Source organism: Orycteropus afer, unplaced genomic scaffold (assembly GCF_000298275.1).
Source record: "Orycteropus afer afer isolate SDZICR_OR568_19922 unplaced genomic scaffold, OryAfe1.0 scaffold00219, whole genome shotgun sequence".
NCBI lineage: Eukaryota > Metazoa > Chordata > Mammalia > Tubulidentata > Orycteropodidae > Orycteropus > Orycteropus afer.
The window spans coordinates 4,716,561-4,736,662 of record NW_006921806.1 but is presented as its reverse complement, the minus strand read 5'-3'; the positions used below and the strand labels follow the sequence as shown (position 1 = coordinate 4,736,662).

The window sequence follows — 20,102 nt, the reverse complement described above, 5'->3', positions numbered from 1 at the left end:
TCACTACGGAAGTAGATTGCCCCATCTTCCTTCCGAGGAGTGGCTGGTGGGTTTGAACCGCCAGCCTTCTGATTAGCAGTCAAGTGCCTTAGGCACTATCCTACCAGAGCTCCTAAGGCCAATAATGCCAGGGGGAAATAAAAGGAGGTGCTCATTAATTAGAATAGTCAACCATAGGACGTTAAAAGGGCAGTATTTGCCTAGGGATAAAGCTCAGAAGGCAGGAATGGATAGGAAAAAAAGAGGAATGGAAATGGTAAACACTGGGAGGAAGTGGGAAGAGAGCTGTTACATTGTGGGGATTGCAATCCATGTCACAAAACAAAATGTGTTTGAATTATTGAATGGAAAACCAATTTGCTCTTGAAACTTTCACCCAAATCACAATACAAGGTTAAGAAAAGGTGGGTGGGTGGGGGAGAAGTCAGTAAATTGGAAAGAAATCCAAAAGTAAGTAAATAAATAAAGACAAATCATTGGAGGACATTTATGTTTTTCTTTTGAATAATACTGAAATTTTAATTTAAATTATTTTAAACTGAATTTTAATTGTATGGCTTGAAATTTTAATTAATATTAATACTATTTAATATCAACAATTAACAATTATAACATGTCATTTATAATTAATATAAATAATTCTGTTAAAATAAAACTGTTGACAGTTCTGGTGTTTGATGTCTGTCAACTTGCCAGCATCAAGCATCAGTATTGTGGTTTATGCCTATTATGTCTAGACCATCACACACACACACACACACACACACACGCACACACGCACACGCACACTCCCTCTCTCACACAAATTTAAGAGTAATATGAATTATTTGTCCCTAAGTGGCACAAATAGTGAACATGCTTAGTTGCTGTTTGCAATGTCAGAGGTTAGAGTCTACCCAGAGGGACCTCAGAAGAAAGGCGTGGCAATCTACTTTTGAAAAATTTTATGCATGTAAACCTGTGGAGCATAGTTCTGACACACATGGCATTGCCATGAGGCAGCTGGTTTATTTTTATTTCTTTTATGAATGATTTAATGTGACGGAATATTCCTTGACTGTCATGTACAATTGTGTGACTATTGAGTGTGTGTACCATGGGAATAATAAATTGGAAAACAGAAAGGGGCACATTATTGGGAGATGGTGCCTTGTTATACACAATATGAATGCATCATGCTGAGAGGAAGAATTTGACAGATTAATTCATTTGTCTTTTCTTTCACCTAAGTACTTCTTCCACTCACATCTTCCCTGTAATCTGAAGCAGTATCTATACTGAAGATCAGCAGCAACAAGATAACCCACAGGCTCCAAGGCACTTGGGTTCAATTAAATTTTGTTTAGGAACATAGGACAGGAGATATGAGGAGGGTCTTCCTAGGGCCTGAGCCACGTTTGTCTGGACAGAGAGTTTTAGGGCTATGAGTTGTGTGCTGCGCCTGCACAATGGGCTGGATCCCAAGTAACAAAGACACTTGTGTACTCCGTGAAGAGAGTATGTGAGTGAGTGAGTGTGTGTGTGTGTGTGTGTGTGAGAGAGAGAGAGATAGGGAGTATGTATGTGTGTGAAGGGAGACATGGGGGAAGAGCTCTTAGGCTGGGCCCATACTGGGGGTCCTGCTTGCCCAGGTGTCATAATGGACTGGTCAGTCTGCCAGGCACTCTGGAACATACAAATAAAAAAACAGACCCATTGCCATTGAGTCAATTTTGACTCAGAGCAACCTCCATTGGGTATCCAAAGCAGTAAATCTTTATGGAAGTAGATTGTCCCTTCTTCTGTGGAGTGGCTGGGGGGTTTGAACCGCCAACCTTCTGGTTAGCAGTCAAATGTCTTAGGCACTATGCCACCAGAGCCCCTTCTGGAACACATAAAAGGGGTTCATTATTGCCTCTTCCTTTGGGTGCTTATCACTCACCTGGGAGTAAGGTGTATCCCTGCAGTGCAGTAGGGAATCCAACAGGTCAGCACGGGTGAGTCAAGAGAGGAGGGAGGGACCACACTGTGAGCAGGTGGTGAGCAGGGCTGTCCATGTGGAAGTGTGGAGGGCATATCCTTTTCGGAACTTAACTAATGACATCTTTATATGGAGTCATCATACCTGCCAGTGCTGACTGAGCCTCTATAGTATGTTGTGTGACAGTCTTTTACTTTTTAGTTTTCCTTTTTAAACAGTAAAGCTCTTCTGTTGATGTTTTAATTTCATTATATTGTTGTTGTTGTTGTTATGTGCCATGGAGTCGGACCCGACTCATAGCGACCGCTTCTTGGGTTTCCGAGGCAGTGTCACTACGGAAGTAGATTGCCCCATCTTCCTTCCGAGGACTGGCTGGTAGGTTTGAACCACCAGCCTTCTGGTTAGCAGTTAAGTGCCTTAGGCACTAGGCTACCAGAGCTCCAGGAACTCTATTTGTCTATTTTAAAGGATTTTTTTTTTTTTTTTTTTTAACAAAAGGGCTTTGATCTGTTTGCTGTGAGAGATATTTACCTGCCTAGAAAGATTCTCAGCCATCAGGCACCTCTCCCCACCCCACGCTCTGTGAGTGGTGGTGTGGAGGGTTAACTGTCACGTGCTGCATTCTGGGTGGCAACACTGGGAAGTGACTGTGGTGGTTTGGGCTCCTTCAGCCTAGTTCTGTGGTTGAGAAGTGCGCCTGTGGCAGAGAAGAGAGCTCACTCCCTCCTGGGTGCTGGCAGAGGGCTGCTGTCACTGTGGCTGCTGCGGTGGCATGCTAAGTGCTGAGCTGAGTCTCCCTGTGACTGCCCCAGTGACTGAGGGACACGCCTGAGAGCCAGGCTGGCTGTGGCTGGGATCTGCTCTTCCGCATGGCATCCCTTGTCACAGCAACTTTGCACGTGGGGACCTTCTTCAGCATCATGGGGCGTCGATTTAAAAGGAGGCGCAAGAAACGCTCCGAGAGGAAGGGTAATTTATTTCGCTTTTATTGTTAAAATGTGCAATATGGGACTCTGAATGCCAGAATGGAGGATGGTTTCTGGGGTAGACAGCTTTTGTGAATTAGCAGTCCTGTTGATGACAGTGACTTTGTGGTGTCCCTTAAAAGTGCCTCTCTTGTTTACTGCTAGCTTTTAAAACACTTAGGGGCTAGCTTAAAAAGATGCTTATAAATGTGCATAAATCATGTTAACTTCAAAGTATAAAGTATATTTTTAGGAAGATATTGATGAATGCTTAGAAGTTTGCAGCCTTGAGAATTAAAAGGTTTTCCCTTCTAAAGAGAAATGCTTTATAATTTTATAATATTTATCCTTTTACTGCCACTCTATGAATGGCCTTGCTAATGTAATAACTGTTCCTTATGGTGGAGAAAGTAAGATTGTTAAAATATTTTCCTTTTAAAAGAACAGAGAAGCACTCCAGCTTAATTTAATTTCAGTTTCTAATTCAACTTGATGTTTTAAGACATTAAATTCTTTGTGCTCTTAAAACCAGATTTAAAAGTTATCCAGGACTCTATAAAATTACACATTACTGGCTGTTGGCAGTGAACTGTTACTTTAAAAGCTGCTGATCATTTGTTGTCTTTGCATAGCATGAATTACTTAATAGGCAATATCTTAGATAAAAAGATGCTTCTAGCTAGGTGAACAGCCAGTCTTACCATGATGATTGAATGTGTTGCCCTCTGTGTTTTTTTCTGACTGTTTACTTACCTTCCTTTCCCCACCCCAGACTGACTGACACAGCTGACCCTGGACCGTGGTCCTTTACCTCCTCAGCATCCCTCGGGTGTTTTGAGGGATTTTTACTGTGGCTTCCAAAAAAACAAAAGGAAGCAGACATTAATTTCTAAGTCAGCAATCACAAGATATTACCAAACTGATAAGTACAACAAAGACTGAAAGACAATTGTAGTTAATGGAACTTCGTGTGGGGGCTTAGGGTTCACAGTCTGTGGACCCTCATTGGCACTGTGCTCTCTGGGTGTTATGTGTCCAGGGCACACACTTCATCTTCGAAGGCCAGGGAGTCCCCAAAAGCCTGGCCACCCTTAGTTCCCCATGCTGCTTCAAACCACGGAGCGAGCCGCCTCGCACAGCCAGGAGTGGTACGTGCTGTCTCTTGCACGTACCTTCTCGCTCGCTCGCTCGTTTTCTCACATTGGCGGTCTTGGTGCTGGTTAGTTCTGTTTCCTCAGTTAAATAGTAAAAAGCAAGATGCCATTAAGCCAAGCACTAGAAAAGTCAAAGGCAAAAGCAAACACTCTAGGAAATTTGGATGCAGTACCCAAAATTTAATATTTACACCACTTTTTCCAGGGATACTCATCATGGAAAATTTACATTGGAGAAAATATTTAGAGTACAAGAAAATATCACTTATTCTGTCATTCTTTTGGAGTTTAGTATAATCTAACCCACTGCTGTTGTCAATTCTGACTCACAGTGATCCTCTAGGACAGAGTAGAACTGCCCCCAAAGGGTTTCCAAGGCTGTAATCTTTATAGAAGCAGACTGCCACATCTTTTGCAGAGTGGCTGGTGAGTTTGAACTGCTGACCTTTCATTTAGCAGCCAAGCGCTTAACCACTGCACTATCAGACTCCTTTACTATAATCCAAATGGCTCTTGTTACTGTGTACAAACTCCAGAATCTTATTCTCCAGTAGGAAAACCCTTCTCAAATAAGTTACATTTTCAGACCAACATCTTAGGAAACCGAGAGTGTTACAAGATGTAGCAGTTAAGTGCATGTTTTAAATGACTGTTCACCGGAACATTGCTACGTGGTATGGAACACATGATCTTTTAGCACTGTATGATTTTAATATGCTGTAAGTGGGATATTGAATTGTGTTTTTCCCAAGACTGATACAATAATGTACGTCTTGCTTTTATGTATTTATTTGTTGAAAATGAGGGAGTAGCAAGTGACTTGTTTCTAGTCAGCTATAGTAGCAATCAAATTTCAATGATTTTTCGTCACTCCTGAATTATCCATGCAGTTACTCCCTTCCTTAGGGCACATAATTGACTGTCGGCTTCCTATGAGACTTGGAGGGATTAGCTTAATCATCAGAAAAATAGGATTGAAAGAGAAGAATGTGCACTTTTTCTGGTGGATATTGTGGCCCAGGAGCCAGTGCAGACTTAGAATGGGATATTGGGCCCAGCATGTGTGTTGTGCTCTGCACCCTGCCTACCTCTAGCGGCAGGGTAATTTATTTAGTTTTTATTGTCAAAATGTGTGCTATGGGACTCTGAATGCCAGAATAAAGGTTGATTTCTGAGGTAGATGGCTTTTGTGAATTAGCAGTCCTCTTTCACATCACAGCATGACTGCTGTATAGATCAGCAGTGATGGTTCTCAGAAGGGTGGGTGGGAGGGTTGGAGGTGACAGGCAGAGCCTTCCTTGACCCCTCTCACTGTTCTGTGTGAGTGACTTCTTGATTTCCAGGTGAAGTGCCTTCATGTTAAGTAAACGTGGTGACCCAATCTCTGCCAGACCGTGCCACATACCATGTGGAGACTGCTATGGGGCAGGCAGCTACTCCAAAGTGTGTTCCACTCTGAGATCGGGTACCCCACATTTCTAGGATAGAGGCGTGAATGGAGGCTTTGAGGCCTTTGGAAGAGATGATGACCCAGAACCCTAAGGCTTCTCACCTTAAGGAGCTGCTTGAGGGATGAGACGCTGAGGATGGGTACGATCCAGGGCTGTAGTCCTCATGGAAGCAGACTGCCTCATGTTATGTGTGAGCAAGTACCACTGCTTGTGGGGCTGATGCAGATAGCACCCAGTTAGTATTGATCTGTCAGGCAGCTTTCCAGTCTCAGTCCCACTCTCACCTGTGAGAGAGTACTTCCCTGTCAGATGTGGAACACAGTGACAGTGGAGGAATAGGGTGACATCATCTACCCACCATCTACCCACTTATCCACTATCCACCCAACTATCCACCATCCACCCACCCATTAACCATTTACCTTCTCACCCATTCATCTACCCACCCGTCCACCTTCCATTCACCCATCCACCATTCACCTACCTACCCATCCATCTACCCAACAACCATCCATCCAACAATGACTCACTAGAGCCTTTTGTCTGCCAGGCACCAGGGAGTCAGATGTGTACAAAATAGGTATGGGGTGACAGAATGGCGGCCAGAGGAGACAGCCCAGATTTTCTAGCTTGGGAGAGGTTTGCTCTGACTGCCCAGTAAGTGAGGAGGGTGGTTTTGTACATTGCATGCTATTGTGCTGTGTGTGTAAGGGAGGGAGACCACCATGTCTGTCTGGCACAGGTAAGAAGGTTGCAGATTCTCCAGTGAGCAACAAAAGCTTGTTAATGGAAGGCCTCTTTTCCAGAATGTATGGTGATAGATATGTGTGGTGTTTTGTTGCTTTTGTTCTGATGAGCTTCACAGCATAAGCTAGGACCCTGCTTACTGGGCAGGAGGTCCCCTCCTCCAGAGGGTGCCTTCTCATGGGTGGGCCAACAATTCTGTTGGTTAGCAGTGGGAATTCTAAAGGAAACATACAAATAGGTTTGTGAAGCTGTGCTAGAAATATTCTGGAAGTTGAACCCAGAGAAAGTCTTAGCAGTTCTTAGTTAGCTCTGTGGGTGCCATCTGCCTTTCAGACCCCTGAAGGTGCCATGGCAAGCATGCATCTCTGTCTTCCCACTTGACGTTGGCTTCTTGCCACCTGCTGCCTAGACAGAAAGCCATTGCCACACACAGTAGTGCATCCAACTCAAGGTGTGGTTTCTGGGTTAGTTAAGGTTCATTAAGCAGCAAGTCATTTATTGCCTGCTCGTGTGAAGACCACCATGAGTGTTTCTATTTGGCAGGAGGCCTTCCACATGGTCACAAATATGTGCAAGCTATTGGCATCTTGTGACTCTGTCATTTCTAGAAGGTGAATTTTGAGGTCCTTGGGCACAACCATGCCATGCTGAAGGAGAGGAGGGAGCCTGGAGGTTTGTGAGGGGGTGGGTTTGAGGTTCACCTTCTGGTGTCCAGAGTTCAGGCACATGAGCTTGTGGAACAGAAGTGGAAGGTGGGAGAATGGGCTGGAATGTTGTCCCCTGAAGGAGGTATTTGGTTACTGTAAACAGAATATATTGAATTTAGTCCTTGCTCCTTTTTTAATTGTGATTTGGGTGAAAGTTCACAGAGCAAATTCATTTTCCATACAGCAGCTCACATATACTGTGTCTCATGATATTGACTGCAATTTCCCACAATGCAACAGCTCCCCCCAACTTCCTCCCTATGGTTACCTCTGGTCCTTGCTCCTTTTGTATTAGTTCCTTTTCTGTTGTGGTCATTGTATTGTTAAGTCTAAAATCCTACATAGATTTGCACGTGGAAGACTAACTGCTAAAAACAAGTTGAAAATATGTTCCTGTAGGAATCATTTTAATTGCACTGAGAGTATAACCAAGGCTTTTTAGACCTGTAACAGGATTTACCCTGCAGATAACTGGGCAGAACTCCCTAGCCTGCATGTGACTGCTGTGGTCAGCACCATCTACTGTTGTTGTCAATACTGAGTTCTTATTATGTCAGATGAGGCTAGAGATCGATTCACCACAAATAGCTGGTACGTGTGTCTAGGGAGATCAGGACTCATAACGGTGGGTCTGCCTATGTTGTTATCATTGTTGTTAGCTGCTGTTAAGTGAACTCCAACTCATGATGACCTTTTGTATAACAGAATGAAGTGTTGCCCAGTGCTGTGCCATCTTTATTATTGTTGGGATGTTTGAGTCCATTGTTGCGGCTATTGTATCAATCCACCTTACTGAGGATGACCGTTTTCTTCACCAAACATTATGTTCTTTTCTAGAAATTGGTCTTTCCTGATGACGTTTCCAAAGTTGTTTTTAGTTGTCATTGAGTCAGCTCTTGCTTGTGCTGACCTTATGTATAATAGAATGAATCATTGCCCCGTCATGTACCTGATGACAGGTCTAGCCATCCTCACTCTGGTTGAATATCTTCTAAAAGTAATTTTATGTGTTCTTCTGGAAGTCTACAGTATGTTTAATATTCTTTGCCAATGATACAGTTCATGCGCATCAATTCTTCTATTTTTTTTTCATTGTCCAATTTTCTTGTGTATGAGTCCATTAAAAATACCATGGCTTGGATCAAGCTCGCCTTAGTCATCAGAGTGACGTATTTGCTCTCTAGAACTTTAAAGACCTTTTTTTGCAGTGGATTTGCCCAACACAGCACATTGTTTATTTTCTTGACTACTGTTTCCATCATAAATTTAAAAGGAGTGCTGGTGGTATAGTGGATAAGGTACTTGGCTGCTAACCATAAGGTCAGCAGTTCAAACCCACCAGCAGCTCTGTGGAAGAAAGATGGAGTGATCTACTTCTGTAAAGATTTACAGCCTCAGAAACCCAATGGGGGTTGCTATGAGTCTGAATCGACTCCATGGCAGTGAGGTTTTTATTTTTTATTTATTTTTTTTGGTTTCCACAGATGCTGATTTTTGAGCCAAGTAGAGTGAAATCCTTGGCAGCTTCAATTTCCTCTTCAGTTATTGTGGTATTGTTTATTGGTCCAGATGTGAGAGTTTTCATTTTCTTCACATTCAGGTATAAGCCATGCTGAAGGCTATAGTCTTTAACCTTCATCAATAAGTGCTTCAGATTTTCTTCACTTTCAGCAGTCAGAAAAGGTGTGTAGTTAATTAGCAATAATTGATAAGACCTCTTTAAAGTTTTAAAAAACAGAGATGTCACTTTGATGACTACGATGTGCTAACGCAAGCTTGGACTGTCCATGCTAGACACCACTTTCTGCTGTAGGAATGACAATGTCTGTCACTCATTAAGACTCGCTACATATTGGGCACTGCCAGTTCTCACAGCCATGGAGATGCTCACTGAGCCCCAGATCCCCAGTAGAGAGGATAAGGATGTCCTGACCACACCCAGACTGAGAGAGCACATCCCTTGAAACAGGACTCACACCCAGGTCCCTCACTCAGCATACCATTCCCAGTCTGCTCACTGTCATTCTGCAGACAGCAGGCAAGCAAGGCTTTTAGGGAGAAGTGACCTGTAGCAAGGTATTTATCATCCCTAGTAAGAAAACCAAACTCATGCCATCGAGTCGATTTCGACTCATCATGATCCCCCCTGGGTTTCTGAGGCAGTAAATCTTTATGGAAATAGATTGCCCAGTCTTCCTTCCACGGAGTGGCTGGTAGGTTTGAACCACCAGCCTTCTGGTTAGTCATATGCCTTGTTGTTATGTTGTTGTTATTTGCCATTGAGTCACCCTGACTCATAGCAACCCCTCCTTAGGTTTCCGAGGCAGTATCACTACGGTGGTAGGAATGCCCAACCTTCCTTCCAAGGAGTGGCTGGTGGGTTTGAACCGCCAGCCTTCTGGTTAGCAGTCAAGTGCCCTTAGGCACTATGCTACCAGAGCTCCTAATCATGTGCCTTAGGCACTATATGCCTTAGGCACTATATCACCAAAGCTCCTCTCTAATAAGAGGAGGATAATAATTGTGGCCTGGTGTGCAGCAGATCAATCTTAGTAACCAATTTAAGGTTATTTCATTTACAAATGTTTCTGACTTAGGGGGTTAAAAGGTTAATTTTTGAAGTTTAGCTAGTTGCAGAGGGAAAAAACAATAAAGCAGAGTAGTCTTGAAAGGTAATATGGAACATTTCACAGTCGAGACATAATTGAGTGGTCAGGGACGTGTGGCTGGGTGGTCTACCAGGTTACATCTCGAGAGGCACCAGTGAGCACGGTGAATGTTCAGAGAACAAGTTTCCAGGTCCACCCTGGCAGAGCTCACAGGCAGGCCAGGGAATGCATACCAGGAGGAAAGGGCTTGCTAGGCCACACTGCAGCCATCCCCACTGCGAGCTTCAAAGCTGTCGCCACTACTGGCAAGATCAACATGGGTGAGCTGCTCTTCTCGGCCCTTTTGGGAAGAGCTGTCCCATTGTTGCTGGGGTACTTTCTGGGTCATCTCATGGTAAATTTAAATTGCAGGTATTGGTGAGTGGATATGGTGAAATGGTTCAAGGTGAGTAAATGAAGCTTTAGAAAATTTAGGATTCCAGTCTTTGCCCAGGTTGTCTTCCACCTCACTTTGGTTTGGGGCTTCTTGCCCTGCTGCTGGCTGGTTTCTCCACAGGGTGCACTGCCCTTTTTGGTAAATGTTTTATAATGTCACTGTCTATCTTCCTTAAAGTAACCCAGGTGAATTCACCAGTGCTCTGGTTTTTTTTGTGATCTTTATTGTTGTGATAATAACAGTACCCTGTCTGCATTTAGACTAGTTGCCATCTGGTTGACAAATTTTAGTAAAAATTATAAATTTGTAGTAATTGATAAAATAATGGTTTTTCCTCCTACTGAAACCTACCAAACCAGTTGCAATTAAGGCAGCTCTGACTCATAGTGACCCCAAGTGTGTCAGAGTAGAACTGGCTCCATAGGGTTTTCAGTGACTGATTTTTCCGAAGTAGATCTCCAGGCCTTTCTTCTGAGGCACCTTGGGATAAATTTGAACTTCCAACCTTTTGGTTAGCAGCAGAGTACATAAGCCATTTGCACTACCAGGGACTATTGTAAGGACCAAAATATGGCCCTTATTTTAAAGAGTGGCCACCATTAAAGGAAAAAAAAAAAAAAAAAACCCAGTAGAGTGACCAGCACATCCAGAAATGGGGAAGTTTCTCAAGGGAGTGAGAACATATGACACTCAAGACTTCTCTACACTGAGGGATTACTTTTAGGAACTCTGGTGAGGGATGGAGAATGGAGGCAGAGACTCCTGCTCGTTCGTGGTAACAGTTGTCTGGGGCATGAGGGTGGCTGTCCTAGACATAAGGGAGCCTGGTGGGTTTGGCTCAGGTAATATTATGCCAAAGATGGAAGAGCTTAGTGTCATCTGATCTTTAAATGTGGACTGACCATGAGTTCTGTGCAGGCCATGGGTGGGAGCTGGATGTGTGGAGCTAGGTTACTGAGGCCCCTCCCTGCCCAGGATCTCCCAGCCCGGGGTGAGAAGCAGGCAGCAAACAGGGAGCTGGACACACTGTCAGACTATGTCAGCAGAAGTGGATAGGCTGACAGAATTAGGAACTGTTTTGAAGGAAGAGCTAGCAGTTCTGCAGATGGTGCTTTGGATGTGGGAGTGAGAAAGAATAAGGGACCAAGGTGATCTCATAGTTTCTGGCTGAAACAGCTGTAACACATGGTGGGGGAAAGGTAGAACCATGAGGAGACACAGGTTTGCCTTGTGGATGCCTTGGCATGTTCACCACCAAACCTGCTGAGTTGATGCCCACAGCCCCAGGGCCAGGGAGGCCTCTGGACCAGAGCAGTGCTGTACCCATGGTCCCTTGTGAGCTCAGGCTACACCAAGGCCAGGCTGATGCTCCCAGCCTCCTGTGAAAGTTCTGGCTGGGCTGCAGTCTACAAAGTTACTCACTGCCTATGTCATTTACATGTGGCTTTTTAATGCTGTTTTCCTTTTTAATAAGGTGGGCGAACTGTACCTACAACATTAAGATGTTGCCAGCTCCCTTCATGGCTCTGTAGTTTCCTCCTAGCATTTGGTGTCTTTACCAGTCCTGGACCTCTGGTAGTGCAGTGCCTAAGATATTTGACTGCTAACCAGAAGGTTGGCGGTTCAAACCCACCAGCCACTCTATGGAAGGAAGATGGGGCAATTTACTTCCATAAAGATTTACCACCGTGGAAACCCAGTGGGGGTCACTCTGAGTCGGAATTGACTCGATGGCAGAGTTTTTTTTAACTAGTCCTAGTTAGTGACCTTACACATCCCCCTGGAATCACTGGCTACATGTTTTCTTTCTGTTAATTATCCTTGACCCACTTTCCTCTTCTGATTCAGTAGATACCCCTTCCAATCGATATTTTCCACCTAATAATGAATATGATGAATATTATGCATTGCTATGCTTATTTTATTTAATTTACATTTCACTAGAAAAACCATGTTTACTAAAAGTAATGCAAGAATCTGATTTTCACTGCCCTGTCTACCAGATCCCATTCAATGTGTACAAAATTTCTAAAGGTTAGTTGAAGAGCAGATTGCTTAGATGAAATTCTAGAAAGGAAAATATTTCATTGTAAAATATTATAAACTGAATAATTTGGAATACATTAGTGATATTGTTTTGTTTAGGTAGTATTGAAACCAAAGTACAAATGATGAAATTAAGCCTATTCTTTAATCATATGTGAGTAACCTGTTGAATTTCAGATTGTTTTCTTTCCAGTCATGTAAGAGGTTTAAACAGTGAAACCTGTGAGGTTTAAACAGTGTAACCTGTGAGAGAACCAGAATGCATGGGACTGCCTTGTTTTTACAGGTCTTGCAAGTTTTCTGCCTTTAATAGGGTGCAGTCTTACCACTTTCCTATCAATTTAGTTGTTGTTGTTGTTAGCTGCCATCGAGTTAGCTTCAACCCATAGTGACCCTATGTATAACAGAACAAACACTGCCCGGTCCTGGGCCAGCCTCACAATCCTTGCTTTACCTGAGCCCATCGTTGCAGCCACTGTGTCAATCCATCTCTTTGAAGGCCTTCCTCTTTTTTGCTGACCCTCCACTTGAGTTTTCCTTCTCTGGCAGGTTTCTGCTTTACAAAGGTTCTGGCTGTCACAGGTTTTACTATACTTCAGTTACCTTTGTTAAATAAATAAGTCATTGTTCAGGTATTTTGCTGTCACTAAGAAAATTAATCAAGCTGCCTGACTTATAGCAAAGAATCAACTTGAATAATCTCCACTTTAACATTTCTTTTTTTTTTTTTCAGTTTATAGTATAAATATAACCTGTGATAGTCATAAAGAATATGTAAACGTTTTCTCAAAATTATCTTTTTTTGAGAAGAGAAATGGATTCCAGTAACACTTATTAGTAATTTAAATCAAGTTTACTGCTTGTCTGAAACACTGTGTTATTCTATAAGTTTTTAGTAGATTTCCAAAGATAGAATTTTCACCAGCACAAAGGGGTATATTCAAGTGCTAGTGTATCTTTCATATAAGTAAGTCATGTTCTTTATGCTTTATTCCAGAATATCTGTTTTCAGTAAAGGCTGGGAGGTGAAGGGGAAGGTCACAGCTTCTCTTCACACTGTAGAGAGATAAGGAATACTGTCAAAAGTTAATAGGGATATTATATTTATATCTTTATACTTTAGCTTTGCAGTGTAAGATCTACCAACATGCAGAAAGAATAACACAACAATTAACCATTACCCACCAACTGGCTTAAAAAATAAAACATCACCCAATTCATCACGTTACCTGAAATCAGTAGAATAGCCTTCTAGTTGGAGCTAATTATGCTGTTATGACTGTCGCCATGGGGTGCAGCTTCTCCATGTTTCACATGGTTACCCTGTGTCTAGTCCATGTTAGTGAGCAGTGTGGTCTCGCCTTAATGACTTGGGAAGTCAGTGACACCTTATCAAGTGTTTTATTTCTGAATGGACCTGATCTATTCTATACTTTATTCTATCACATCAGCAGTCTGTCCATCTCTCTGTGACCCACGGCCACATTGTTTCAGTTATTGAGGCTCTTTGGTTTCAGATTGGGAAGGTCTTGTTCTTCTACTTTAGGAAGGTTTTGTTCCTCTACTTTAGGGTCTTCCTGCCTATTCTGACTTATTTATTTTTCCACACAAACTTTACAACCAGCTTGTCTAGTTCCATTGAAAAAAGAAAAGAAAAGAAAAGAAAAAACAGAATTGTAATTAGAACCAAATTAAACTTAATCTCAGGTCTTTTGAAGCCAAATTTAATGGTCTCTCAAACCTCACTGCCTCCCAAGTTTAACTGATTTCATATTGCTTTAGGGCCATCTAGAAAAAATGAACAAATTATTTTGAATGTTGCTATCAAATAAAGCTTTTCATTAATTGACTATTCCAGGAATTTTGTTCTGTATGGGATTTTTGATGGGATTTTAATTCTTCTGTGTTTATAGTGCAAACCACATAAGAGGTGCTTTTTAAAATGAAAGAAAATGATTATGTGAAATGCTCTAAAGTGCTTGCATTTATGATTTTACTTTGTTTTATAACCTTTGGTAAAAGAGTTGGCATTTGTAGAAGCAAAAAAACATTGGCTTATGCTCTGCAAGAGATTTCTAACTCTCATTCTTAATATGCAAGGACTTACCATGCCCTGTGCACTGTGATTATTTTCTACTGTGAGACATTTTCTGTATCCTTATTTTAGAATTTTAATATGTAAGAGCAGGAAAGCAAGACGTACTGTGTAAAATATGTTAGAGCAGTTGACTTCTGTAGCTCTGGACTTTACCTTGGTTATTATCCCAAAGTTTATTCTTCCTTGCCCCAGGCTGCTAAGAGAAGTCAGCCTTCTCAGGCAACCAGTTACTGATTGGTTATATGTAAAAATTAGATTGCTCTAACAATGAATTAGAGTCTCTGGATGATGGAAATGGTTAAGCACTGGGCTGCTAACCGAAAAGGTAGAGGTTCAAGTCCACCCTTGGAAGAAAGATCTGGTGATCTACTTCTGAAAGGTCAAATCTGTTGGAAACCATAGCATAGATAGACCTTAGAAAGATAATGCTGAGTTAAGTAAGTCAGATGCACGAGGACAAACACCGTATAACCTCACTTATATGAAATAACAAAATACATAGAAAGCAAAGATCATTAATGGTTACCAGAGGTGAGAGGGAGGGAGAAAGGAGAACTTTTTGCTTGAGGGGGCCAAAGAATGTGTGTTGATGGTGGTGGAATACTTTGGAAAAGGATAGAGATAATGGCTATACAACATGAAGAATGTAATCAATATCATCCTCTTGTAAATGTAGACATTGTATGTTGAGGAATGTTTTAGTGTGTTTATTTTTACCACAATAAGAAGGAAAATTAAGGAGAAAAAAAACAAGCAAACTATGGATCACAGTTCTATTCTCACTGATATATATCAGGTCACCATGAGTTGGAGTTGGCCAAATGGCAACAGTTGTTTTTTTTTTTTTTTTAATAATAATAAATTAAGGAATTCAATAATGAACTGTAGAATAATTATCTTTATATAGTATAGATTCACATAGAGTTGTAATGAATAATACAGAGAGATCCCAGGTACCCTAGACTCAGTTTCCTTCAGGGGTCACATTTTACAAAATTGTAGTACAATATCACAGCCAGGATACTGATGTTGATACGTTCAGATACAGGACATTTCCATCCCCACAAGGATCCCCTATGTTGCCTTCTTATGGCCTCACCCACTTCCCTCCCATACCACCCCTTCCTCAACCCCTAACAACCATTAATCTGTGCTCCATTTTTGTAGTTGTTTTCATTTCAAGAATGTTATATAAATGGAGTTTTACAATATGTAGCTGTTTGGGATTGGCTTTTTCACTTAGCATAAGTCTCTGGAGTATCATCCAGGTTGTCGAATATTCAGTAGTCTCTTCCTTTTTCCACTGAGTTGATATTCCATGGTATGGACATACCACAGTTTGTTTAGCCATTCACCCACTGAAGGAAATCAGAGGATTGCTCCCAGTTTTTGTTTATTATAAATAAAGTTGTTATAAACATTTGTGTGCAGGTTTTTGTGTGAGCGTAAGTCTTCATTCCTCTGGGATAAAATCTACAGTTCCTGATAGAGTCACAGGATATTTGCATATTTTGTTTTTTTAAAGATTGTCAGACGGTTTTCCAGAGTGGCTGTACCATTTTACATTCCCACTACAATGCATGAGTGATACAGTTTTTCTCCATTCTCACAAACATTTGGTATTTTCACTATTTTAAATTTTATTCTGATAAGTAGGGAGTTATATCTCATTGTAGCTTTAATTTGCATTTCTCTGATGGCTAATGAGGTTAAGCATCTTTTCATGTGTTTATGTGCCATCTATATATCCTCTTCAGTGACTGTCTCTTCATGTCTTTTGCCTGTTTGCTAATTGGATTATTTATTTATTTATTTACTGTTGAGCTTTGAAAATTTTATATATATATATATATGCCTCTCCTCGGAAGGAAAGTTGGGCAGTGTACTTCCATAGTGATATTGCCTCGGAAACCCAAGGAGGGGTCACTATGAGTCGGGTCCAACTCAATGGCACATAACAACAATAGTCCTTTGTTAGGAGCTCTGGTGGTACAGTGCCTAAGGCATCTGAGTGCTAACCAGAAGTTTAGCAGTTCAAACGCACTAGCTGCTCTGCAGAAGAAAGATGGGGCAATCCACTTCCATAAAGATTTACTGCCTCAGAAACCCAATGGGAGTCACTGTGAGTTGGAATTGACATGATAGCAGTGAGTTTGATTTTTGGTTTTTGGAATCCTTTGTTGGATATGTGGTATTCAAATATTTTTCCCCAGTCTGTGGCTTGTCTTTTCATCCTCTTAATAGTCTTTTTTTTTTTTTTTTTTTAACTTTTATTGTGATTTGGGTGAAAATTTACAGAGCAAATTCATTTTCCATAAAGCAGTTCCTACACATTTTGTTTTATGACATTGACTGCAATTCCCCACAGTGTATACCAGCTCTCTTCCCACTTCTTCCGGGAGTTCTTTCTTCCCTTTATCCTTACCTCCTGTGTACTCCCACTCCCCACGCCGTCTCCCTGTGGAAACACTGCCCTTCTTCTCTTCTCCCATGATTGATCACTCTAAGGAGTGTATCTGCCTGATGTACATGTTCAACCCATATGCCTGTCTGTTGTTTGGCTAGAAGCCACAGGAGCGAGTTTAATTCCATACCTGAAGGGTGACTAGGGGCCATAGTCTTGGGGATCTCACCAGGCTCTATCAGACCAGCAAACCTGGTCTTTTTTTCTTTCTTTTTATGATTTTGAGTTTTGTTCTACATTGTTCTCCCACTTTATCCAGGATATCCTGCACCAATCCACCTCTGAGTGGTTGACAGTGGTAGTCGGGCACCATCTAGTTCTTCTGGTCTCATGGTCATACAGGCTGAGTCATCCTGTTAATAGTCTTTCATGGAGCAAAATTTTTTAATTTTGATGAAGTTCAAGTTTATCAGTTTTCTTTTCTTTTTTTTAATTTTATGGATTGTGCTTTTTGTGGCAAGTGTAAGAACTCTTTGACCAGCTCTAGATCCTGAAGATTTTCTCCTAATGGGTTTTCTAAATGTTTTATAGTTTTATGTTTCACATTTAACTCCATGATCCATTTTGAGTTAATTTTTATATAAAGTGTGAGATTTTAGCTAAGGCACTTGACTACTAACCAGAAGACTAGCGGTTCAAACCCACTAGCCACTCCTTGGAAGGAAGGTTGGGCAATCTACTTCTGTTGTGATACCACCTCGGAAACCCAAGGAGGGGTTGCTGTGAGTCAGTTCTGACTTCATGGCATATAACAACAACAACAACATATCTTCTCTGTCATCCTGAAAGTGAAATTCCCTTCTACCTTCTTTAAAATCAGTTTTCTGCTAATAAGAACAGAGTCATTTGTATAAGTTTGTTTATTTATTGTTACCCTGAATTTGTAATTTTGCTTATTCCAAAAATGCCTTTCTGATACAGATCTGCACCTTTGAATGCACTGTTTTCCCCTCTTAGGGTAAGATCAAGCTTAAGGGTCTCCTAAGACTCAGGTTAAATATCTTCGGCTCCATTTCCCTTGCCTGACTTTTCAGGTGAGAGGCCACTCCAAACACTTGCTCTTTTGTGAGGGCATTCCCCTTTTTCATAATGGGAATATCAAAGCAAATACAAACAGAGTTGTATAAGAAACCCCACATGTCTACCAGCCAACATCAGCAGTACTAGCCATGGCCAGCCCTGTATCTTCTCAATCCTATTTTCTCTAATACCACTACATTGGGTTACTTTGAAGGAAATCCCATACAATATCATTGCAACTGTAAATTCCTTGGTGTATATTGCCAAAAGTGTTATCTTCACACCTAAGATTATTAAAAATTTCTTAATATAATCAGCTATCCAGGCATTGTTTACAGTTAATTTTCTCAATGGCAGGATCTGCCTGATTTTAGGTTCCTTGTAATTTTCATCACTGTGCTCTGAACATAATAGATTCTCAGAAAACGTTTCTCAAAGTAATTAATAAATATAGAATAATGAATGCTTTAAAATTATCTGAGATCCCTAATATATCCATTGCTGTCAAGTCACTTCCTACTCATAGCAACCCTACAGGACAGAGAAAATTATCCCAATGTTTCCAAAGCTGTAATCTTTATGGAAGCAGACTGCCACATTTTTCTCCCATGGAGAGGCCAGTGGGTTTGAACCAGCAACCTTTTGGTTAGTAGCTGAGCAGTTAATCACTGCATCACTAGGGCACCTTCTGAAGGTCCTAACCCATTGCCACTGAGTCAATTCTGACTCACGGTGGCCCTATAGGACAGTGTAGAACTGCCTCATAGAGTTTCCAAGGCTGTAAATCTTTATGGAAGCAGACTGCCTCATCTTTCTCCCACAGAGCAGCTCATGAGTTTGAACCACTACCTTTTGGTTAGCAGCCAAATGCTTTAACCACTGCACCACCAAGGTTCCTGTGTGTTAAAAATGGTTTGCACTCAATTGCTAACCTAAAAATTGGCCATTTGAACCACCACAGCTTCACCATGGGGAAAAATAAAAAGATCCTGGTGATCTGCTCCTGTTGGTCATTGTTGTTAGATGTCTTCGAGTTGACTTTCTATTCAAAGCGACAGCCACAGCCAAAATTACCCTGTGGAACAGTTCTGCTCTAGAATGCGTGTGGTTGCCATCAGTTGGAATAGACACCATGGTAACTAACATCAATAAAATAATCTAGAAAACCTTTTATGTAGAGAATTCTAAATAGAAATCCATTGAACGTTTAGTGATAAATTGTCCAGAAATACAGTGAGAATAAAAGTTATTAATAAATGGGTATCAGAAAAACTATATAAATTTAAGGTATATGTGCATATGTTAGTCAATTTTTGTCACTGTTTTCCTAAAAGCAACAATTTGTCTTTCAGTGATTTATAATACAAATTTTATTCGTATACAAATCAATATGAGGCTAATTTTCTTTTTGCAAATCTTCCTCCTCAATTACAACATGTTAGGATTCATTATTAAGACTTTTTTTTTTTTTTTTTTTTTTTTAGTATAGTCTTGCCAGCTGTCTCCACAAGATTTAGGAAAAGGAAACTCTTCAATGTGTTAATAATTAGACAATTGGAGTAATTGTTCTTTAAGGATTTCATATGTTTTTTCCCTGCCAATGAAATAATAAGTTATACATGGCTAAGAAACTAAATTAGATTTGAACAATTACATGCTTTTTAGTTTCAGCTGTATGAGGAACTTTTTAAAGTAAAAGTAGTTAAGTTAAATGCTGTGGGGTGTTTATGCTTGCTGCTATGTAGGTTTGTTTTACAATGCAAAACCAGAAGTCCTTCCATTAATGGTAAATTGGTTTATCAGTGTCTGACTTCAGTTCTGGGCTGATGTGTCATGGTGGGGTGTGTGTTCAGAGATGTTTCTAAGCTAAACACACCCTTTTGTCTCTCCTTGGTCCCAGATTTCTGTGCCCTCTATCCTCAGGAGTCAAGTCTGCACCCATTAGAGTGGCATGTGAAGTCCTTGTGCACTGGCCTCTGAGTCTCCTTCTCTGTGGCTCCTTTCCCCCTGTACTGTCCCACCATACTGGAGGGTCTTAGTCAGGAACCCTTTGGTATCAAGGAACAAAAGCAACCTAGAACCTAACAACAAAGAGGGAAACACAGGCAAGAGCCCCACAAGAGTTTTCCAAGGATTGGCAAAAAGGCAGTCTCTCCCCTTGCCCTGACCCCAATTTGGTGTTCCTCTCTGCCTCCCTGGGAATCTCTCCTAATCTCTGTGTTTCCGTTGCACTTTGTCCAGATGTGGTTGCCTGGCTCTTTCTGTACACCACCCCCTGAGGACTTTGTAAGGAGAGTTCTGAGAGGGGGGCTGTAGGGCAGAAGTCCTTTCTCTTCATCATTTTCCTGTGCCAAAAGGAGTATTTGCATTTCTAAATGAGTTTGAGCAGGTGGTGTAGTGCCTAATGCATTTGACTGCTAACCAGAAGACTGACAGTTCAAACCC

General features: G+C 41.3%; 1 protein-coding gene across 1 annotated transcript in view; it reads left to right on the top strand.

The window, feature by feature from the left end:
* Positions 1-2,829: 2,829 nt before the first annotated feature.
* The window catches only part of ADARB1 (adenosine deaminase RNA specific B1), a 125,454-nt gene continuing 108,181 nt past the window's right edge, over positions 2,830-20,102 (top strand). The window contains exon 1 of the mRNA XM_007948690.2: positions 2,830-2,929. Coding sequence (XP_007946881.2) covers positions 2,830-2,929 — 100 coding nt within the window. The remainder of the gene's footprint in view (positions 2,930-20,102) is intronic.